Source organism: Tasmannia lanceolata, unplaced genomic scaffold (assembly GCF_043159265.1).
Source record: "Tasmannia lanceolata isolate RefF3 unplaced genomic scaffold, GAP_Taslan_0.1 ptg000006l, whole genome shotgun sequence".
NCBI lineage: Eukaryota > Viridiplantae > Streptophyta > Magnoliopsida > Canellales > Winteraceae > Tasmannia > Tasmannia lanceolata.
The window spans coordinates 5936503-5961432 of NW_027518683.1; the positions used below are offsets into that span (position 1 = coordinate 5936503).

At 36.3% G+C, this 24930-nt stretch overlaps 2 protein-coding genes across 2 annotated transcripts; one reads left to right on the forward strand and one right to left on the reverse strand.

The window, feature by feature from the left end:
- Positions 1 to 110: 110 nt before the first annotated feature.
- LOC143879429 (uncharacterized) lies at positions 111 to 15968 on the reverse strand. The gene is made up of 19 exons (XM_077381808.1): positions 15406 to 15968; positions 15003 to 15165; positions 14842 to 14913; positions 14685 to 14756; positions 14536 to 14607; positions 14297 to 14368; positions 13830 to 13901; positions 13602 to 13673; positions 13428 to 13499; positions 13040 to 13111; positions 12858 to 12929; positions 11002 to 11073; positions 9520 to 9588; positions 7783 to 7848; positions 7198 to 7242; positions 3452 to 3516; positions 881 to 1260; positions 603 to 798; positions 111 to 514 (listed from the first exon to the last, which is right to left on the reverse strand). The coding sequence occupies exons 1-19, from the start codon at positions 15485 to 15487 to the stop codon at positions 333 to 335; spliced, it is 1968 nt and encodes a 655-aa protein (XP_077237923.1). The 5' UTR covers positions 15488 to 15968; the 3' UTR covers positions 111 to 332.
- A 4792-nt stretch (positions 15969 to 20760) lies between these two features.
- On the forward strand, positions 20761 to 21418 carry LOC143878155 (uncharacterized). Its single transcript, XM_077380461.1, has 2 exons — positions 20761 to 20898; positions 20999 to 21418. The coding sequence occupies exons 1-2, from the start codon at positions 20761 to 20763 to the stop codon at positions 21416 to 21418; spliced, it is 558 nt and encodes a 185-aa protein (XP_077236576.1).
- The last annotated feature ends 3512 nt before the right edge of the window (positions 21419 to 24930 follow it).

The window sequence follows — 24930 nt, forward strand, 5'->3', positions numbered from 1 at the left end:
CTGTTATTGCAGACTTCTTTATGATTATTTTTGGGTAGTTCTGCTGAAAAATATTTAACATGTCTCAAGTACCCCTTGAATACTCTCAACACCAGCTAGTGTACATGACATGACTAAAAAGCACTCCCAAGATAGATTTTCATAGAGAAATGGCCAATTTCATAAGTGACTAGTGCTCTGGTGCTCAGAGGGCACCTTATTTACTTGCAATTTGAAATAGTGATCTTAGACAGATTACACAAAAACATAATATAATCTCATATATTTATATGACTTATATATAAAACGTGTATTCCAATAATAGCCATGAAGACACATTACCAGCAAGCGCATCATACTTTTCGTGGTGACTCAGTGTGCACTCGATAATGCCCAGACGTATCCTTTGTCCACCACAGATAGAAAATGGATGAGAGTATCAATACCCCGCCTGCGCATCCCACGGCAATTCCAACAATTTTTCCTTTACGTCTTCTTTTCTCACGGTCAGTTGACAAACCTAGACCAACGGAATCTACAGAACATAAAAAAAGAGTCAATTGAAGTATGAACTGTTCCTATATACAGAAAGCTGAAATACAATTGAGGAAGCATATTAGAACCTTCAGAAATGTGTATAGCTGACACTAATGGCCCAAACGTTCCTTGAAATGGAATGCAGCACGTCCCTCTTCCAGCCCAGAAAAAATGGACCTCCATGACTGTATTGGTCACATTTGCCTTGAAAGTCTTTACAAGAGCTCTTTTGGAGCCCTTTGCTTCATCTTGGATATTAAAATCTTGTAGAACTCTCTCACCCTACATTTTTCAACAACAACAATCCAAAGAAATTATATAATTGGACGCTTGCTTTCCCATGTATATGAAAATCAATAAGTACCTGAACATAAACATCAAATAAGCGTCTCCCAAGACCTTTCCAGGACGGTGAATCATCCATGACTATCTCTGCAAAGTGGAGTTCGATATTGTATTCCCCATTCTTTAAACCTAGACCATAGTACCTTAATGAGCTTGGTGAGATCCTTGCTGTTTTATATAGCTCAGATTCTAAAGTCCCCATAATTTGAGAATCTGTTCTTGCTATGTATGTCGGGCCATTGGGATTGGAGATGTAAAGACCTGTATTGCTTACTGCCCATTGATCTTTGGAGTTTATGTATGATGAGGCAGGTCCCAAAATTGCAGTGTCACCATAGAAGTCAATTCCAGCCGAAGATATTTGCTCTGGGCCACCACAATTGACAGAGAAAGTAGAATCTGCCACCACATTAACAAGACAGTGGGCCTTCAAGATCAATTACTGAGCTTGAAACAAAGGTATAAATGTTGAATAATAGATTGGTATAAAACAGACCATATCAAAGGGATAGAGACTAATAGATAGCAAGGCATCTTTTAGCATAAGTAGAGGTGAGGTGACAAGACCTAATGCTTCAGCGTAGTTGTACCCTATGATATCTGGATACTTGTGTTGGCCCAACATATTGTGTCTGACACAACATGATACCGATATTCATATATACTTATACTGGTCAAAATAAGTATAATGTTTCAAACTACTCTCCCCAAACTAACAATCATTCTTTTTGCTTGTTAGTGTCACATATTTGTAATTATAGTTTTGATTGTTTTTATTATTAATTCCATCTTCTAAGTTAAATCCAGTTAGTTTTTATGGTATTATATTTGTTAAAGTATAAAAGATAAATGACGCCTTTCTCCAACAGCTTAAGCTTTTGGAGAAGTTGGTTAGTAAACATGGTATCAGAGCCCAAGGTCTCAAGTTCAAAACCTCCGGTATAGCAAAAATCCACATGCGATGGTTGGCCCAAAGTGGGACCACATGTGCCACGTGTTTGCCAAATGGACCACACGTGCGGGGGAGTGTTAAAGTATAAAAGATAAATAACGCCTTTCTCCAACAGCTTAAGCTTTTGGAGAAGTTGGTTAGTTAACAATATTAATACATGTCTTAGTGTCTTATCTCAACTTATGGGATATGCATATCTGTGTCTTGGATTTTGGAAAATGGCGAGGGGTATCTCCATTCATGTGTCCTTGTTGGTATCTGCATCTGAATTTGGGTATCATAGGTTGTATCAACATCAAAGGTAGTGAGGTACATCCACTTCTCATGAAGCAGAGCTAAAAGCAAAATAAAGTCCATCATATCTGGCTCAACATAAACAAGAAAATAGAGATGAATATAATATTAACTGACCTCTTTAGTCTATACAATCAGCAGGCACCATTCGTACCAATACGAGAGCATGGTTAACATTATTACCACAACAACAGTACAACAGACACCTCAGACTTCTCAAATGAGAGACACTAATCCAAACACAGATATACTAAAGTCTTACCCAGAACACATTACCTGCATGCTTTGAACATTGCCCAAAAAAGCTTGTTAACTAAGGGCATCTTTGGATACCTCTAGAAATATTTTGCATATAATCTTATATGCAGATGGTTTTAAAATTAATTATAAGTATTTGCAAATAATGGTTATAATAATCTTAGAAATGATATAGTTAATGGCTTCCATAGAGATCTTAATGTCTCATTTGCAAATAAGATTAAATTAATCATTTTTTAAAATAAGGACCCATTTTTGTGGCATCCAAATAGGCCGTAAAACAGAAGTATGCATGTCGGGATGGACACAAGTTGTCATGTGTGGCAACCCTGGTTTTAGTACAAATTCATTTACTAATTGTTCAATCATATTTCCTGTTCCGAAGGGGAATGCAATTTACAGCAACACCAAGCTTTCTCTGATGCATCAAATTAAGATATCAGTTTTAGTTGGAGACTGACGTCAGTGATTAGTGTTTTTTTTCTTCATTTGCATTCTCCATCATATGAAGTTGACCACATTTCTATTTACCACCTTATCGAGCGCTTGTTCCACCTAGGCATAGTAATATAAGTTGAGTTCAAGAATTATATTTCATATATCACCATCAATAATGGTTGAATTCTACATTTATTCCTCCCTTGCCTTTCTATTGAGAAAGAAAATGCATCAACAGTATTACCTATATTTAGACCATCTATCACAAAATAAGTGAATGGATTTCATTATGATGATAAGTATGAAGAATGTACAGCTTCATAAAATATTCTAGAAGGTTAGCACTAAAGGTTATTATTATATTCTCCACTTGATATTGCTTATAGGGGGATTCATATTTTGTTACGAAAACTTCTGATGATGCATATTAAAGAAGAAAATAAAAAACAAGAGTAATAGCATTTCAACACACCAGACCAAAATTCAAGGCTAAGATGTTGAAACTACCATGTTTCTTTCTCCTTGCATATTGTCTAAGCGTAGCGGGAATAGGTAGCAAACATGTAACCGCACAGCGAAAGCAGCATGCGCAAAAACCCTCTTGAAGAGAAAAGGCATATTTAGAAGTTCAAAGTACATCATACTTACATTCTGGTCCATTGCTAGTGCATGAAGAACCTTCTTGGAGGCAATACAGTAATCCTAAAGCTTTCCTGAATCCATAAAATTCATCATAAGAGAACTTCAGCACAATAAGACAATGTAAGGAATAATGGCAATTATTAATATCGAGTTATTAGTTCTTAAAAGTACTCCTGAAATTGTAAATCAGTTATTAGTTCTGAATGAAAAGCTAGCAAATTGGTCTCCTAAATTGCAGTTAATAAAACTCACAGTATTATTAGTAGGTATAACAACTAGATAACTACTGTCACACCATGAAACATCGCACATCCATTCCCTTTAACCTTTTTTTTTTGAAAAGGTGAATACAAAGAAAGAAAACGAGGGGTCCAACATGAGGAGTCCCCAAGAGGTCACCTATCCTAGTACTACTCCCACCCAAGCACACTTAACTATATATTTCTGATTGGATCCAATGCATTAATGCCAGTGTAGTTGCACCCTTTAACCCTTTTGATATTTATTGTTTATTTAACTCATACAAGAATTCTCTTAATGGTGTAAGAATGCCATTTTCTTAGCATATGATGTACGACACGAATAAATTAGATTATAGTTTTATTTTTATTTTTCATAATTTTCTCTAACAACAACAAATCATGATATATTTGATTGCATTGATACATATCCTCCCTGCTTATTGCATGTCTGGACATGTAATCATGAACTGCTTATTCTTTGCCTCATTATCTCTTTTTTTTTTGAAAGGTGATGATATTATTGATGATCCTGAATTTGCCTCATTATCTCTTGTTTATATTTATTTTGGCAAGTATCAGAGATGTCATTAAAAAAAATCAGAGATGCCATCTCTGAATTTCTACACTCGCTGGAGGTGAGCAATGAACAGCAGCAAACCCCAAGAGGGTTCTACTGTTCTGCACAGTGGGACCACGCAAGGGAGTCAATACTGGGATGCAAGCAGGGCATTTTCCCACAGGATAACTCTAGAGGACAATTTCATTGTCTAGAATAACGGATAAGCTGATGACTGTTAGCCCAAATCAAGGATAAGACCTTCTTTTTTTTTTTTGAAAAGTGACATTTTATTCCCAAAAGAAGGAGATTTACAAATCAATGGGACAAGGGGTCCCCTAAGCTATCAGATAGAAAAAGAAGAAGAAGATAAGACTAGTAGGCACTTGGGAACTGCATTGCAAGGACAAGACTAGCAGCAGCTAACTGCATATCAAGGCCAAGCATGGCCATGAGGTTAGGCACTTGGGAAAATGTCATGTCTTCGAGGTCATTTATCACTTTCATGAGGGATGGATCTAACAATTATTTCAAGCAAAAATACGGGTGTATACACACACAAATACATGTGTGTATGATGGGACTCACTTTATTAAACACTCTTCTGATTGTATGTGGATAGTTTTCTTGGGAACGTTGAAAAGCTTTTTGACAGCAAATTAGGGAGAAATGATGTTATTAGGCAAGGGAGTGTGAATATCATCATTTCCGTATAAATGCATTTATATACATACATACATACATACATACATACATACACACACATACATACATACGTACGTAAGTATATACAAACATGCACACATACATCCATACATATATGCATGCATGCTAGAGATATAAATGCTTGGAAATTCCTACAAGCTTGATGGAGCATGGGTTGTAAGCCTTCAAATGCAATACCAACTAGGAAGTTGAACTTTGACGTGGATGATGGTCGCTATAACACTCAAGTCCACCACTTATGAGTGCTGCAGAGGTCCATGTGGACCTGATGACCACATGAAAAAGGGACATTTACGATCGTCGCTATAACACTCAAGTCATTAGGTAGTGAAACTCAGCTTAACAAGCTACTTCTATTTTTCAAAGAAAAAAAATGATTGGGCACTTCTTGTTCTCTCTGGACCTGATGACCACAGGGAAAAGGGACATAGAGACATTGTTTTGAAAATCTTACGATCTATGGTTCGATTTACGATTCTTAGGCAAAACGATTTGAATCCCATGATTGAATCTTAATTTGTATGAATCTTACGATTCGATCGTAAATCGTACGATTCATACGATTTATCCAAATTAAGTTTTGTATAAAAGAAAATATGTCTTTCTTTCAAAAGACATCATTTCCTTTCTACATTACAAGAAGCCCTTGAAATCCCTCTCATTAGAAGGAAGAAGACAGAGGGGTGGGACTTTGAACGAATCGAACCAGTCGAGCACAAAGCATTTGTTGAGGGCATTACTCACATCGAGGTGGGAGTCGAGGTGGGAGACTACCATAACAAGGACAACATCGATACCCGTCTTTTATGATTGATATTTGTCATTTGAAGTTTGAGACTTTGAGAATTGAAATGATCTTGTGTCTTTTTTTAAATATTAGTAACCAAGATGCATGGGTTTGGATGAGAATTAAATGATTAGTATGTGTCAAGTTTGTCAGCAAACAATTCGTATTATGATATTGAATGCTAATCATGGTAGTTTCTGTTTGAATTAATGAATTTGGATGAAAAATGAATAATTGGCTATTTTTATTCTTTAATATATTTATAAATTTTTATTATACATATTTTTTTATATTTTTGAATGAATCTTTACAATACGATTTACAATCTGATACGATTCGACCCCGATTACGATTTACGATTCGATTCCAATTTTCAAATCATTGCATAGAGATGCCGTGTTACAAGGGACAAACTACATAGTGGCAAGAAATTGATTAAATCCATGGGGTAACATGTGTTACGGTGTCCAAGTTGGGCCATTTGGTACGTTATCTCTAGGTTTCATTGTCACCCATATTGTTTGGTATAACATGTAATCTTAAGTGAATCAATGTTCAGTTATTGGTTTAAAAAATACGGTTGAAGAAACTTGTGGACAGAAAATCTACTATCATGCAAGATATTTAATGTTAAGACACTCTTTTTATTATGTTGAATTCCGGGCACTTTTCCCACAAACACATGAAAAACCCCATCAGAAACATGCTTGCTTGTTTTGGAAAGGAACCCAAGTGGTAAACGTGTAGCTTTCCAATATATAGGAAACAGATTTGTACTTGCTTTGGTTTTGCGCATGGGAGCTTTCACAATTTTCCCTGCCTTTAATTAACCATTTCATTTTTAAAAAAAAGGAAAAGGCTTCATAGTCAAACACATAAGAATTAAGTGGGAGAATTGACAACAGGGTGACACGTCACATCCTCATGGAAGGCCCTATCCATGAAGATGAGTTTCAATATTATGCACAGAGAGCTTATTCTAAGGGGACAGTTGCCTTTATGTCTAACCAAGAGCACAATGTTACTATCAAGAAAATGTGAGGTGGTAGCAAAGTGCCATTGTTGCAGAAATTAGGTTTTGACCCAATGATCAATTTCAAAAAATTTCTCTAACTAATGTCTAGAGCACTGCAATCAACTCAAGATTTTCTATAGATTGTATCAAGTTGATTCGTGGCAACGACAAATCCGTGGACACATCATAACATGCAATAGGCATAGATGAGAATTTTGTAACCGTTTACTTCCATGTGCATCTCAAAAATTATTCTTCCTTAGTTGGATGAAGTGGCACTTCAGATACATGTTACATGAACTCGGCAGAGAATAACAAGGGTAAAAATGAAATAATTCTATTACGATCATATAAGCAAAGTTCAGTAAGAAGCACGTGCTGAACCAATAAAAGTAATACATTATGGATCTTAAAAAGATGACTCACCTGTCATAAAAACTATTTGCATTTATAGAAGTCCCTATCAAGTTCCTACAAGAAAGAGATCGTCAGCATTCGCTTAATGAACACATATCAGTATATCACAAGTTGTTGAAACAACAATTATTGAGGTGGAAAATCCATGACATACACACACACGTGTGTGTGTGTAGGGAAATGATAGCAGCACAAGCATATTTTGATATTTTCACAAACCATCTTGTCTTTTAGTATTTAAAGAGCTGTCAAAAAGGTTATTACATTTCCCAAAAAGCTCTCAAGAGCCAATTAAAGAAGAAAAGACAGCTAGGTTTGTGGAAATATCATAATATGGTTGTGCGGATAACATTTCCCTATATATTGGTATCAGCACCCATCCAATATGCCAATATATCAGGATTATTCGGAAATATTTTGGAATATTCCCAATATATCGACATCGATGGGGGTCCGATATGGCCAATATATATAGGGACATTCAAACCTTTGAAACAACAGCATTTTAAGAGTAGGCAACTGCTTAGAAACTGCTATCATGTAGCACTGTTATGCAGAGAATTAGAAATAAAACTAAAAAAAAGGTTAACTTACATAGCTAAACCTGCTTTGGCATAATTCAGAGGAAAGTCTCCAGAGACTGGATTGAAGGAGAGATCTCTGCAGCAAAGTAGTTGAAATTAATAGTTAAGTTTAGATATAGTTCGCCAACTCATACCCAGCTCAACTAGGCGACCGCTTAGAAATCCAACTGAGCCAAGGTGTAGGACGCCTGAGCAGGTCTTGCCTAGATGATAGACCCTTGATTGGTTGCCGCAGAGGGACCACTTTTGACAACATTCCTTGTTTCACAGAAGAACCAAACCCGTAGAGGTTTATTTCTGCTCTGTGTGAGATTAGATAACAGTGAAAAGGATGATACTGCTCTATTTAAAAGATGAAGCCCAAATGCTGATATATTTACCTAATCTACAGGAAACGAGATGTGTAAGCTTTGTACAGGAAAGCTGAGAATGTTTGAATTGCATTCTCTACCTTGAGAGAGAGACTTGAAATTATAAGAGGGTTACGCCTGAGGGATTTTGTAATTTTGACAGATATTCTATAGGGATAAGTTGTCTATGTTCTTTAGTTATATAGTTTCATTAATAAAGCTATCCAGTCCTTTTGAATATATGATCATGCAATTTTTATACGATCATGCATATATAACTGAAAGCCTATTTTGAATCAATTCAATAACTTTTTCCAGGCTCTTGTAATATGACAGATGCCTGATTCTTTAATCACATATTACCAATAGTGTTAAAAAAAAATTACTGTAAAAAACTCCCCAAGGCAAAAACTCCTTTCACTCACCCATTTGAAAAACTAACTGCATCAATCATTGACTAGCCTGAGTCAACTTGGTTTCCATGTTTTTAAACATTGATACAAATTACAATGGGCAGTGATAAATCTACCCCCATATATCTTAAATCGACCCCTTTTAACGTAAAACGTTAGGGCGTGTGAATAAAGTTTTCATGTGCCGGTAAACACCGTACAAGTGTACAACTCACACACCCTAACGTTTTCCGTTAAAAAGAGGTTGATTTAAGGTATATGGGGGTCGATTTATCACTCCCCATTACAAGACACAAGAAAAAAAAAAGCATTACTTGATGCTAAAATATAATCAAATTTTAGCTTTGAAATGTCGGTAAACTTAAATCCTGAAGAATCAACCAAGAGAAGGACAATTCAAATCATTGACCCAAGGTAAAGTAAGTGCAATTTGCATAACAAGAGACAATATTCTGTTATGTTTCCATTTCTTCAGTCGTCATTGTTGTTCCACATATTCCGGATGTATGCTGTCAACACCCCATAATTATTGGTCGGCTGAGCTATGGCTTCCGAATAAGCTGACGTAATGAGTGAGCGGAATATATTTTGAACTTTGAAGTACATCAAGTGCAAGGGAGTTACTCTGGCCTTCTATTAAGGAATTGAGTAGAAATTAAATTGAACAATTTTATGAACATCCACACATAGAAAATCACAAACTAAAATCCCCGAAACAAGGTATTACAACTTTGAGAAAGAAACATTCAAAGAAGCCTTCAGAAGGAGGCATCCTTAATTTGAGAAGTACTAGCCTGCACTGTTACGTCCATTTGGACATGCAGAAAGAGTAGGGTGCAGCAGCAATATTAATGAAAATTTTAATAACTACATGTTAGCATTCCAAAATGTACAAATCCAAACATCTTCGATCCAAAGTAAGAAAAGATTTACACAAAATGTAGACTATTAATAAACAGAGTAAAATTTCAAGTCCATACTTACATTGCAACAAGATTTGGAGTAAAGATATTTGAAGGCAGGTCCCCAGTTAGGTTATTGTTTCCAAGATATCTGAAAAAGAGTTGTAAGCATTTGGATCTTAGGATTGATAGGATTCTCATTTCCTTTATGATGAGGAATATAAAAGGAATAAAGAAGATTTATCCTCAAGAGATCATCTTTCTTTTCTCTATTTATGAAAGACTAGTCACCAAACCAGTAGAAGAAACAAAAAGAAAGCCAAAAACGAGGATATGGATCATCCATATTCGACATGTATCCCACACCCCTTATACTATCTTGTCGAGTCAGGTACTCCACCCATTTTGAAGGATTCTGGTTTCATAGGTATACATAGCACCACAGGTTAACCTGCCTTCTGTAAGTATAAATTTATTGTTGTATCTGTTCATTGATGCATCTCTATATTCGATCCAGCTAGTCCATGACTTTTTGACCAGTTGTTACCAATTGAACACAAGATTTATGGATTGCTCTCCATATCTTCACAGATTCGTAAGTCTATAACGTGCAATGATAAAACTCATAGTGAGACATGTGAAACAACCAATTACTCCAAAAGCTTAAGCTGTTGGAGATGGCATTATTTAATCTTTTATACTTTAACAAGACAGAACTTCATGAATACATAAAACTACCTAAGCTCTCCATGGCAACAATACATTGCATGAAGTCTCAAAGTTTAACCAGCCATGCATTTTGTAACAAGCACCAGTACACTAGCCCTCTCCCAAAAAAGAGAAAAAAAGAAATTAGTATATTGAACCTCAACATTTTCCTCCATCATGAAATAAAATTAAGACGTTATTTCTTTCATCTCTGCAAAGCAACAGTAAGGTTGCTCCATTGTGACCCGGTGGTCACGGTTTCGAGTCACGGAAAGAGACTCTCTGAAAGCAGGGGTAAGGCTGCGTTCATCTGGCCCTCCCCAGACCCTGCAATGGGGGGAGCCTCGTGCACTGGGCCGCCTTTTTTTCTTTCCTCTAGTTGACTCCATCCGGTTATGATTACAGCAAGTTCTTTACAGACATGGGTGAGGTAGGGCCAAAACTTAGTCGACTCGGATTTAGCCGGCTTGGGTGAGTAGATGATTGACCCAGTGACTTAAACATTGCTATTAAAAAACGGATACGTCAAAAGAATTTTTTTTATCACAATTCACAATATTGTAAAATTTACAGTCTAAAGATTAAATCCAATTCTTCTCAGGTTGCATTTATCCAAACCACAAAAGAGAATTGTTTGAGGAAAGAAATCAGTCACCACTTGATGAAACTGAAGAGGATAAAAATTGTAGAATGTATAATATGAAAAATGCATAACCGGGTAAATAAAATACCACAACAACAAAAATGTCAGAAGAAAGAATATGTGTTGTATCATTGCATATTATGCTGAAGTTACCATTTGGCTGGTGAGTAGCTATTACATGAGATTGAACAACTGAAAAATAAAATAACTTACAAAATTTCTAAAGACTTGAAATTCTGGAATGAGCTTGGTATTTGACCAGTCAACGTGTTGAAGCTCAAATCCCTGGCATACGAGTAAATCAACAAGAAAGGGGATTAGAGGCTTGAAAAGAACATTATTATATAAATACCATCACTCTTCAAAATAAAATTTATATGAAGATCACTGAAGATGAAATTTATGTTTTCTTTCTGAAAGAAAGAGAGAAGTGCCCATAGTTGATGCCAAGGTTTTAAATTTCGGTTTCGGTACTGATTTCGGACCCCACCGAAATCCGAAATTCGGTATTAATTAAAAAATAGAATTTAATAAATTTCGAAATTTCAGCCGAAATTTTGTAACAGGTTTTTTTTTTTTTTTTAATTACATTAAATCAAAATTTCAGTCGAAATTTGGTAAAGGGCGAAATCCGAGATTTTGCCAAATTTCGGTTTCGATCTTCACCGAAATTTCGGATTTCGGCCGAGAACCATGGTTGATGCCTAAATCAGTGGATGGTTGGTCTGAAGAAGATGAAATTATGGTAATTCAACAACTCAGTCAACAAAATAACATCTAATGTATGGAGGGTATTAAAAAGACAGAAAAATAACATGGAACAACTTTCATAGCTGAATTCCAGCACATATAATGTACAGCTCACATGACAAAGGAAACTTGAAAGCTCATGTAACAGCAAAACCTTGTTTCCTATAAATCAAGAAACACAAATGTCATCAAACCGACAATAAGTGCTTGTCATAAAATACTTCTTCACTGATTTTGGATGATAATGCAAAGTACAGACTCGCACTGAGGGAAACTTGTGAGTTGGGTTGACACAAATCTTCCCATATCTATAGTTCAACCCACATGACATAATGTGACAATATATGATTGGAATCAACCCAAATGGTTCAGAATTAAATAGATGACGGAAAAGTCTATTAGCAACCATGTAACTGATAGAACTACAGCAAAAAACTACAAAGACCTCAACTTCAAAGAGCATATTAATCTACACTTTCGAACAGTTTTCAGAAGTCTTTGGAGTTGGACATATGGACCAGAAAACCTGTTATTTACTGATGAAAACCATCCTGAATTTTCCATCTTGGAGTACACATGTAAACTTGAATTGTCAATCCCCGGGACATAATCTCCCATGGGTCTTAAATTTTAGTACCTTATGATATCAACCTTTCTAGCATATCAACCTTCGTGCTCTAAAAAACCTCAAATCACTCATATCATCAATGAGAATGTTTGAAGGAGAAAATGAGCTTTTCGCAGGGTTTAGAGGGTTAATACATCCAACACTACTCTATTTCGACCTCCTTGGGGTGGCCATTTCCATCCTGAGTCATGGACGGTCACCTAGGTAACACCCCCCAACATCAACTTAAGTGCCTAGATGAGTGTGTATGAATTGAAAACATAGATGGTGACATGTCAAATGTGATCATGACCACACCAAATCCATCATTTAGTTTCCACTTCATCCAGAAGTACGGAGAAGTTCTAATCACATTTCCATATGTTTCAAACATTATGTAACTTGTTGATGTTCAACAAATCCTCCAATGTTCTTCCATGTCAGTTTGAGGGGAGTGTTGGCGCCATGAGTTACATGTTAAAAGGTACTTTGGATACATGTTTATTGTGTATATGTTGTAGTTTTAGTTCTCTACACTGTTGATAGAGGGGTAGTCAACTTAAATGAGTGCACAGTTCAAACTTAAATATTTGAACTCCCTACTTCTTAAATATTTAAAGAATTTACTAATTTAAAAGAATAGACAGTACTAAGAGGCACTCGGCATGTATCACATTCTGGTGAGAACATCCAAGATATCTTGAAAACTTACAAGTACTTCAGGTCAGGAAATTCTCCAAGTCGTGCAGGAAGTTGGCCAGAAATTCGGCTGTTTCTCAAATATCTGCGTGCATAATATGATAATGCTCATGAGAATAAAAAATTGTAACACAAACTAAAATAAAGACGGGAATATTTGATTTGGGTGTAGAAGCTGGGGTATATAAAACTTACAGAATGGACAAAGCCGTTAGGTTCTCCAAGAAAGAAAGAGAAGAGTCTGCCACAGTAAGATCACCAATCCTCCTACAGACGTGCATGACAGCTCAAAACTTTTCTTTAGCATGACCCTCAAATTTCCCATAAATTGTACATTACAGGTCAGGCTTATGTTCAACACATTATGCTAGAAAGTTTACCAAGTACAGTGCCACAAAATTATAAAAATAGCAAAAATGTTTCCTAAATAAAGTAGTTTAAACACACAAAGTTTGATGAGAAGTACCAAGCCAGGCAAGATTATAGAACTAGTAGAAACTACTGCATTTCAAGCATATGAAATGTAGGCATGCTCAATGAGAAAAAGGGACGCTAAATGTTTGTCAGTATGGTGGTAACATACAAGTCTTGTAGTTTTGTTAGAGCAGAAAAACTGCTTGGGATTGGGCCCTCAAGTAATGTCCCTTGAATTCTCCTGTAAAAAAGATCATATGTTAGTTAAAAGAATTATGAGAACTTTCCGGAAAAAAAAATTTGTGCTGAAAATATAGGGAGGTGCATGGAGAATCATCCATACAGGTCTGTAAGATCTGTAAGGGTCCCTAAAAAATCTGGCAACTTTCCAGTAAAGAGATTGTCAGATGCCCAGCTGTAATAGAAGAAATGTTTATCATTAGCAATCTAGCTCCCTATCTTAACGTCAGCACCTCCAATTAATTTTCAAAGAACAAAGAAAAACTTCTTAAATATTTCCAAATCATATTAATTAGTATCAAATTTCTAAAGAAGTGAGAAAATTAGTTACAGAGTCTTAAGGGACTTCAAGTTTGCTAGTTCTTGTGGAATATCTCCTCCCACTCCACTGCTGTCAATATACCTGAAAGAAGGGCAGAATAGTGTTTGGCTATATCATACAAGAAAGACAATACTCTTCTCTTTTAGAGCAACTGTAAGCTAAAGTTATGGAAACCAAGAGCAGGATGTTTCCTGATTCACAAGATTATGACAGCATAAAAATCACGCCACTGCAAAGAATAGCAAGAGAAAAATGATTCAACCTAAGAATTGAATTGCATTTTTCCTTGGACTTGAAATGAAGGGATATGTTACATGGAAATTAAAATTATAATCGTGGGTGATATAATTAATAACTTGGAATAACAGTGCAAACATCTAAATAAGAAAAAAAATCACTTAGTTGTATGTATAAAGTTAAAAGGAAAGAAACTGTAAACCGACAAAATTCAACTATAATCAAGCGCAGACACTCACAGCTGCTCCAGGGAGGCCAGTTTTCCAAGCTCTTTAGGTAGGGGTCCAGTGAACTTGTTTGAACCAAAACTTCTGTAAGGATGGTAAAAATTTAAGAGCATAAGCAGTAGTGAGAGCCAAATTCATCCAATAACCAAACAATAAGTACATACAGGAAAGAATTCAAGAAAAAAAAATGCAGGATACTTTACAGCAAAGAAGCATTGTTTAGGAAAAAATGGAAACAGATTTCTACTTACAAAGAGATCAGTTTTGTGAGATTTCCAAGCTCTGGAGGCACAAAACCTGACAGGTTGTTTATCCCCAAGCTCCTGTTTAACAATTTCATATCACAGAAAAATCATGACTTGGAAATTCGAAATAACGCGATCATCGACTATCAACTTACAGATATTGCATCTTTGAGAATCGACCGATATCTGGCGGTAATGGTCCACTCAACACATTCTGACCCAAATTCCTATATCACCTCAATTATTTGAGCTCACTGGACTAAAAAATAATAGAAACAGAATTACAGAAAAAAAGATAAAACAATCACTCACAAGTCCATCAGCTCAGTCAGGTCGAACAGTTCCTTTGGGATCTCGCCTGATATATCCAGTGCGTAAATTTTCCTGAAACCCATACCTCAATATTTGTAGAACAGTTATAAAGAAAAGTAAGAAGGAATATGAGGGAAATATGCAGAAAGAAAAGAACTCACAAGTGGGTGACATGGCAAGTGTTATTAGGGAAGGAGGAGCAATCACAGGCAATTCGCGGGTTCGCAGAGTCAGGATTCCATGGCGCATTTTTATCACAAGGATCAGTTGTGAAATTCCAACTCTTCAAATTCCAATATTCTGCCATAGCGCGCAAAGCCACCACTGCATCCCACCCAAAGAGGAGAAAAACAAATTGAAGAACAATAGATCATATCCAAAGAAACCAAAATAGAGCAAATAAGATAAAGATGAAAATACGTAAATATAGAGAAAGAGGTTATGGTCAATTTAGGGGTGCAACACAATTGCATTCTGGATGCAATTTGTATGAAAATCTGCAATTTACACACAAATTGCACCCAAATGCAATTGGGTTGCACACTAGACTGACCCTTGACAGACCTTCAGTAGAATCGGTGACCTGCTGTCCATAAAGGAGATGGAGCATACAAAGAAATATTGAACAGAAGAGCGCAAAACCCATTGAAGAAACTTCAGTTTTCTGTTACACAGAGTAGAATAGGCTCGGTATGGGATTTTGAAGACTGTGTGTTGTTGTTTTTTGAAGATTGATTGGATTGTGTTCGACTGGGACAAAAAGGCCGGCTGATTAAATTTAAAAAATGGCACAAGGGTGGAGGGATGCAAGTGGCGTTTGTGCCATTTCGTCTTCAAGAAAACAATAGGAGAAACCCTAGTTGCCATTTCCATCTTTCGCTGGTGCTGTGAAAGATTAAAAACAAGAAATCTTCCATCTCGGATTTTTTTTAATATTAATTTGGTCCGCCCACAACACAGTCACACACACGGGCAGAGAGAGAGAGAGATTGTGATGTAAGCCGTTGATTTTCGGTGAGATATTATGTGTATAGGATTCATTGGGGAATCATATTCCCCCCTCTGACGGATAAAATCTCCCCCTTAACTTTATTCGTTAAGTTTTAAAGGCAAAGAAAAACATTAGAGGAGGTGAATTTATACCGAAGCAGTGAACCATCCCCACAGAAACCGTTGGGATTTTATAGATGTTTTCAGCACTACTGTATTTTAATGAGGGCACTACTCACTTTATTAAAAGTACGGATAAAACAAACTAGAGTCTTCTATTTTGACAATTTACAGATAGATTATAAGGAATTTGAGTATTCGCACATCCTCTCATGCCATCGATTTCTAACCAAAATACCCATAGTGGATTTTTTTTACTCATAGTAAAAAGACCAAAATATATCCTTATATATATATGTGAAAAGACAGGAATTACTCTGCAAGAAGACCAAAATACCTTGACATACCTTGACAATAAAAGATGAAAGAATGAGGTGTAAAATGGTGGGGGTGGGCCCGCTACGCATGGGCTTGGGTGGAACTCCTCTAACCAACGTGTCCCATCAAAACACCATCGAAACACGAGGTAAAATGGTGGGCCCCACCATATCAAACCATAATGGAGTTCCTTTTACAAGGTAATTTTCGCGTTTTCATGTATATGGACATTTTGGTCTTTCTATGAGTAAAAAATACCACTATATGGGATGGCATAACAAGATTTATATAATTCACTCAAATGTTAAGACTATTTGTAAATTGTCAAACTAGAAGGCTTTTTTTTGCAAGTAGAAGACTTCTTTTTAAAAGAACCCCTTATTTCGATTAAGGGAATGATATTCCCACGCCCACACATGGCTAATGGCACACCTGCATTTGGCCTGAATTTGGTGGCCTCTTGTGAAAAGTTAATCCTCTCCCTGTGTTACACCTTCTAATATTGGACCACAACTCGAATAACTCTCTACAATAATCTATTAAATAAGAAATGCCTTGAGATTTTCTAATCCTTCCTCTACTGCTCTTAAAGCCTGAATGGAAAAAATAAATAAATTCATGGGCTTCTTTCTCTTTAATTCCCTCTCTGTCATGTTATTTTGATGTATCAGCACCATAGAATTTTCAGAACATTCATCCTGGCCGTTGGTTTTGTCAGGTCTTTTTCGTCTTTTTAGCATCTGAGTTGCCCTTGTACAACCGTCCAAGAACCCACGACTCTCATTCGGCTCCCTTCATTTATGGCCCCATATATTTTAATTCATGGTTATTGTGTTGTTTAGGTCATTCATTTTAATTGTTAAAGATTTTTCAAAATCAAGTGTTTTTGGTCAAAACAATTTTTGGAAAATATTTTCTTTAAGTGTGTTTTGGAAAAAGAAAAACTTTTCTTTGGAAATAGTTGATTTTTGCAAGAGAAAGAGAATAGTGTAATGTAGTTGAAAAGATAGTCCCAAATCGGATGAGAGAAAAGAAAGAGAAGGGCTTATAAAGCACTACACTTTTCTATTACTTGTTTGATTGCACATTGGGTTGAACCCATGGTTGGACCCGCGGGACGGTGCAACGCACCGTTCGTGCACGAGCACACGCACGCGCGGCGTGGGCAATGGGCTATTATAGGGCGCATAGTGGCGCTTTATTGGCGCTTTTTTAGAAATCGTAGCGAGGAGCGATTGGAGCCTTTAATTTTTCCAGATCTGATCTGGACCGTTGGATCTAGACGATTGTGGATCGGTCTAGTGGGTGGGCCGAATAGTTCAAAGGCCCATCAAGCCCAAGCCAAGTGTCGAATAGTTCGATTGGGTTGGGCTTTGATTCGAGCACAACGGTCAGTGGGTGCGATCCATTGGGTTGTGTCCCTTCCCAACGGTCAAGGATCTAAGGGGTGCGATCTGTACCATAGATGGATCATCTAACGGTTAGATGGGAGGACGGAAATTTAAATATCCCAACAGACTCTCTAGGATTGATCTGGTTCGTTGAATCGCGTATGGGCGCGATCTAACGGCCAGAATTCAAACTGATCTGGAAAGACTCTATACAGGGGTGCTTTTCACACTGAAAAGACACCAGAGGCTCTATAAAAGTTGCAGAACCCAACCATTTCAAAGTACAATCGAATTTACCCATTTCTGGATAAATTCTTAAGACTTCTAGTGCATTATACTCTCTTTCTTGCTCCCACCAAAATTCGTTTTACTAAACTATTTTCTTATTGTTTATCTAATTACTGTTATACTGCAGTAACATAAATTAGACTGATTCTCTCAGGCTTGTAAGATTCTAAGGGCATTTCGGATTTGACTCCGCTTGTGCATAGCGTCGTCAAATTAGTAGGACATTCCTACTGGCTTCATTGTATCTTGGAGGCAGTTCGCGGATCCCCTTTGCACACTTCTAGTGGGGGCGAAATCTGTCTTAAGGAAAGCGATTTCGCGCCTTGAAGCAAACTGGTTACTGCTTTTTCTTTCCAACAGATACATAATTATTTCTCTAACAAATTCATGGTTTCATGGGTATTTTGTTGTTGTTATATTGAAATTTGCATTTGTGGCTTTTCAGTTTTTCACTTCATTTTAATTCCGTTTGTTCGAACATTGTTTTTATAGTTAATCCATTGAGATTGTTTAAAAATTAGTTGTTTAATGTTGGCCTTAGTCATGCTTCTGCAAAACACAGTGGAACTTCTATGTATCTCCTTTGTTTATTGATTTACATGCTTCTTTTATGTCTCCAATGCTTTCTATACTATCAATGTGGTTCATTAGAAAGTCCTCTTCTCTAAAATTGCCGACCCTGCAAATGGTAGATAGTAATAGACTCTACCCACTATGTTCCACTTTCTGTTGAGGTGTTAGAAGCATACATTCATACAAACTAATTCTATGTGATTTGAGAGCAAATGTAAACTTTTATGTTTCAGGTGGTGCTGGCGGAGGATTCGAAAGGGCTATATGTGGCTGTTCCTTCCCAAGTAGAGCAGCATCTGTAGGTAATTCATTCTAACAGACTCTGCCATTATGATGCTTTTCAAAACGAAGGAAATGGAAAGAATAAATCAAACATGTTATACTAAATGTACAAACTTATGTAGGAAGTTCATGATTAAATGGGTTTTGTCCTATGTGATTAAATAAATGAAGGTCGTGTGGATGTTTCATGTGGATCACATGAGGTCAGCAATGGTAAATGATGCAGGCATCAAGATATGCAGTTGCATATGGGAGTGAGCACATTTGGGTAGGCAAAGTAGGGTTTAGTTGCAGATGGGAGTCAGCAAATTTGGGTAGGTAGATAATTCATTCATGAAGTGGTTATACAGCTTTCTCCGATGCTATCTGAATTCTGAACTGAAGAGTGAAGACAAATGAAGAAATAATACAAGGTTATCTGACTCCAATACATTATACTCAATGTGCCTAGGATGAATTGATGTCCGGTTATAATATACATAATATATATAAAACACCAATTTAAGCCCAAAAGCTAATGAACATTTGCCTTGCATACATGCATTGGAGAAAAAGAAACCCATGAGAATTATAAAAAGGAAGCACTACAACTATCAGAAATGAAATTTAGTTTTAAGAGGAAAGGGGAGATTTTTCGTCTAATCAAGATGATGAAAACTATAACAGGACACCCAAAGGAAGGATTATATCATGCAATTTTCTATGCATACTGTCCCAGGACCAATCCTTTTTCCTTTTCATACATAACTGTCTTGAAAAACAGGATGAGATCTGGGCTAAGGTCGTGCTTCTTTAAGGATTTGATATAATTTCTCATGAGACTGAATTTGTTAGTAACAGGATGATATAAATAATCTCATGTGGATCCCAGTTTTGTGCAAATCATCGTAAACACACAGAGAGAGAGAGAGAGAGAGAGAGAGGGAGAGAGAGAGAGAGACCATTCCTAACGTGGCACTTTCCTATCTCCATGCCTCTATGCTCTTTCGACACGTCTCTCTTCCTTCACCACATTTCAGTATCTCTCCCCAAAGCCATGACAAGTACCTCCCTTGAACTGTAAATCGTTTTCATTTTTTTCCCGTACCTGAAGGGGTTGTTTCTCATATTCAGGATCAGCAATTCATAGATGCAAGTGACGAAAGACGTCAAAGTGATTCCTGAGTTGAATAGATTCCTGCTTTTAATATGGTAAGGTTTTTTTTTTGGCTACCCATCCTTTTCTTTTTAAGCTTTTGGTTTTTTATCTTCTTGAAAAGAAATTCATAAATGACGAGGTTTTCATTTGAATGTTATATTTTATCATTTGAATGTTATATTTTATCTTGATTGGAATTTTGTTGTTTCACTCAAGTAAATCAATTAGAAACTCTGTAAATCTCCTTTTGTCCTTTTATTTTCTTTTCTTTTCTCTGAGATTTTGAAGAAAAAACATGTCTCTCTAGAGCTACTTCTAGCACATCAAAGTATTCCATACTTTTGATGCTCGCCTCTAATTGTTTCAGTTAGAAGATATTGTTCTTCCGTAACATTCTAGCATCTGAACCACTGAAAATGGTTCCGATGGTCGTCCCGTATAATCCTTATCTACTTTGGCGATATAACTGCCACATAAATGTTGAGATCTGTTAGAAACATTTTGGTTTTTTGTGAACCTAACAATGTCAGATTGTTGTGGGATGCAATGCTACCTCATATGGCTGAAGATTTGAGAATCATTCCGGAGAACTGTACCAACATAAAGGCTACTTATGTATTAAATGAACTCGATACCATCCTCAACAGTGTGGGTAAGTCGTCATCAAATTTTGATTTGTCGAAACTATCAAGAGAATGTAATTCGGATCTTGCATTGCTCAAAGAGATCCTTGAAGAACAGTCTATTATAACACCACCCGAAGATGTAGAAGCCATTTCATAGTTGAATGTTGAGCAAAAATATGCTTTTGAAACGATAATGAAGCGTATCAGTGATGATAAGCATGGAATCTTTTTTATTGATGGACCTGGTGGAACAGGCAAAACATTTCTATATGAGCATTGCTTGCTAAAATTAGAGCATCAAATGGCATTGCAATTGCCACAGCTACATCTGGTGTTGCCGCTTCCATTATTCCAGGGGTCGTACCGCACATTCGTGATTCAAAATACCAGTTGATGTTAAAATAACTTATGTATGCGGGATTCCCAAACAGCGTAGTACGACAAAATTATTGGTAAAAGCTACAATAATTATATGGGATGAGGTACTTATGTGCAAGAAATATACAATAGAGGCATTGGATTGTACACTTCAAGATATTATGGAACCATCATTACCATTTGGTGGTGAAGTTGTTTTCGGAGGCGATTTTCGACCAATTCTTCCGGTTGTACCGCGAGCAACACGAGAAGAAACAATTGATTTAAGTTTGGTGAGATCATATTTATGGAAGGAGATGGAAATTTTGATACTCACGAAAAATATGCTTGCCAAAAATTACTATGAATTCAGTGATTATTTACTACGAATAAGTAATGGTGATGAAGTTACAGTTCCTGATAGTCTTGTCCAAATTCTAGTTGACATGTTGATCGAGTACGAAGATGGTAAAGATAATAAAAAAAATGATTGACATCATTTTCCCAAATTTGGATAAGCAAATATTGAGTAGTGATTACCTTGCAGAAAGAGGTATATTAACGACAAAGAGTGAGTATATTGATGATTTAAATAAAAGTATCATTGGAAACTGTAGGGGTGATGAAGTTACATACTACATTTATGATAGTGCTACAAATGATACAAACAGTTATTACTTGGAAGAATTTCTCAACTCACTCCAAATGGATTGCCCCCACACAAATTGGAGTTAGAAACAAATTGCCCAATTGTTACTGCGGAACTTAGATCCAAGAAATGGATTGTGCAATGGTACAAAGTTAACATGTTTAAACTTTAAGCCAAATCTTATATTTGCTGAAATTTCTTCTGGGCAACACAAGGGAACAAAGGTACTGCTACCAAGGATACCTTTGTGTCCGGCTGAAAATCAGAGTTATCCATTCCAATTTAAGCGAAAACAATTTCCAATACGATTAGCATTTGCAATGACAATCAACAAAGCTCAAGGCTAGACCATTCAGCACGTCGGAGTTTACTTACCTGAGCCCGTATTCTCCCATGGCCAACTCTATGTCGCATTATCTAGAGGTATATCGAGGCATAGGACGAAGGTGTTGGTAATGCCAACAAGTAGTACATTGAGGGTATCGACCTATACCAAGAATATTGTTTACAAAGAAATATTTTGTAAATGATATATGTGTGTGAAAGACAGAGATATTCTTTCTCGTAGTTGATATATTAAATATTCCGACGTATTTTCTTTGCATATATTTGGCATATTCCGTTTACAATGTAAATTTATTAATTTGAAAGGAACTAGGTATATTCCGTTTCCATTTTTAATTTATATTATTTATCTTTGATTTTTTACTCTTACAATTCATTCATTATTACCAAATGATGTATTTCAGGGTGTCCAAAATGAAATGGTCAATGACATATGAAAAGTTTCAAATCTTTTTTGATATAAGGTAAACTATCTACTTTTAATTCATATTATTGTCTTCAATTTTTACTCCTACAATTGATTTATTATTTTCAAATGATTTATTTCAGGGTATCCAAAATTAAGTGAAGGCAAATGTATATGGAGAACTTGCCAATCGTTTCTGATATAAAGTTGTTTTGTTTTTTCTGGAAAACAAACAATGACTAAATATTGCATCTTTTTTGTGTTAAACTCTGTTTATATGTAAATATTGTTGCTTTAAATACAATGTAGAAGTTTTATTTACAAGTTTGAAATTTTATCGAAGAACTAATATCGGCACTGCTATGATTTCATAATTCCACTGACTCACTTTGTCTTTTGATCTAAAGAACTCTTTGGGAATTGTAATAAATTTGACAACTGATTAAATAATAAAAGAAAAAGTCAGTGTCCAGGTATTTATCAACATCAATTTTCTTATGATCTTTTTGCCTGTTGTTTATCGTGACTATTTTTTTCTATAACATATCTTACTGCAGTCATCAACTATGAGTCGAATTTTCAGCCACATTTTCTATATAGGACTGCATCCACTATCCACTGGTAATAATCATCATCATAATGAATAATCCAATGCTGAAATTTGTAGCTCCTTTTTAATTGTTATTGGCAGGCTGGAATTTTAACAGCTTCCCACTATTGTTGTCCACACCAGAATCAATTGCCAAAACAGCACCGACCCTACTGTGTTATTCTACTGCCAGGTTAACTTCTTTGCTGAACCTGAACCAGAATAGCCTTTCTTCTCAATTTTTTGATTATATATCGAGTTGAATTATTCACCATTGCAAATTTTATCTGCTAATTTATAGGAACTAACTTGTGATCATCAAATTAGAGTCTCAATCCCCAACCAAGAACTGCATTGAATTTTGCATACAGGTATGGTGAGATGAAATGTGTCCAGGTAATTCTTGATATTGGTAGGTGCCATCTAGCTACAATCATGGTTTTAAATTTCGACCGAAATCCGAAATTACCGAAACAGAAATTTGGCGAAATTTCGAATTTCGTCCTTTACCAAATTTCGGAATTTCGAGAATTTCGATCTGGAATTTCGAGAAAATGCAATTTTTTTTTTAAAAAAAAAGAAATGTTACAAAATTTCTGCAGAAATTTTGGAATTTCGGTCGGTCCGAAATTTCGAAATGAATTAAATAAGCTTTTTTTATTATTGAAATTTCAGTCGAAAATTTGAAATTTCAGGGGTCCGAAACCGAAATTTTAAACCATGGCTACAATATAGCAATGACCTAGAAACATAGACATTTTATTTTACTTCTGATTTCTGATTCTGACAATGCATTATGATCACTATTTAATTGTCATTAATCTCAATACCCCCTCTCCATGTCCTTGAATCTTATTCTGTTCCAGGAAACAACATACATTTATGATACAATCTTGAGGGCGTGTGTTACAAATCATGAGACAAATTGATCGTAACTTCGTGAAGTTAAGGACCGGGAGAGGTAGGAAAAAAAGAACCCTCCTCATTCCTATAATCTCTCTCTCTCTCTCTCTCTCTCTCTCTCTCTCTCTCCATTTCATGCTTTGTTACATTTGTAGCATCAAATTTCAGAAATTGGAGACATTTCAATCACAATAGCCTAGCTGCTGTGGACCCCAATCCTGAGGACGGTGCCGAGGGACGCGAAATCCCTCCTTTAATCCTCAAAGATCTCCACAAAGTGAAGGAGAGCTTTACCAAGGAACTCTCAAAACGGATGCCACCCTCATAGCATAGCACGAGTGGCGATATAAAAAGAAAGAGATATGTCTCGATCCGGAGCCAAGGCTCGAAACCAAGACATACCAGAAATAAACTCAGAGTCGCCATCCATGGATATGCCATGGAACCCTAAAATCAAATCCTCTGTGCAATGGATAACCAGAAATATATATGGGTTCGTGCCTGGTTACGAATGGGGAAGGTCTGAGAGCACCCCCGATTCGTCCGAGTGCAAGCACTTGGTCTCTTATGCCATTTATTATTAACTCTAAAGAAGTTTGGGTAAAAATCATCTGAAATGGGGAACAATCCTCAAGAATCGTCTACCTAAGCATGCATTTCCTGAGGATAAAAATAATAAACACACAAAAAATAAATGAAAGATGTGCCACCTAAGCATAGCTAGGTTATGAGTGACAAACCTAATGGGTGTCTAAGTTCTGATGTGCAAACACATACAAGCTACAGCAAAAGGTATAGGATCAGTACGAGAAAGTAAGAAAACACATCAAAACATATAATAACAACATAATAAATCCTAAGACTCTAAATTATTAGCCCGAGTCCTCGGATGGTCTGGTATTCATCCAAAGAAGCCTACGTATCCCCGCCTCCACGAGAATCAAGGCAACGTAGTTCTTCGCGCCTATTCTAAGCTAGGATGCCTAAGACACCTAGACCTCTATCTTAGACTCGATCTAAAAGACTGGACTAGTTATTAAAGCTTCTTGAACGATTATTTAAATTCCAGTGAATTGTAGATTTTAGGACACCCTATATGCCTTAACTAAATGCT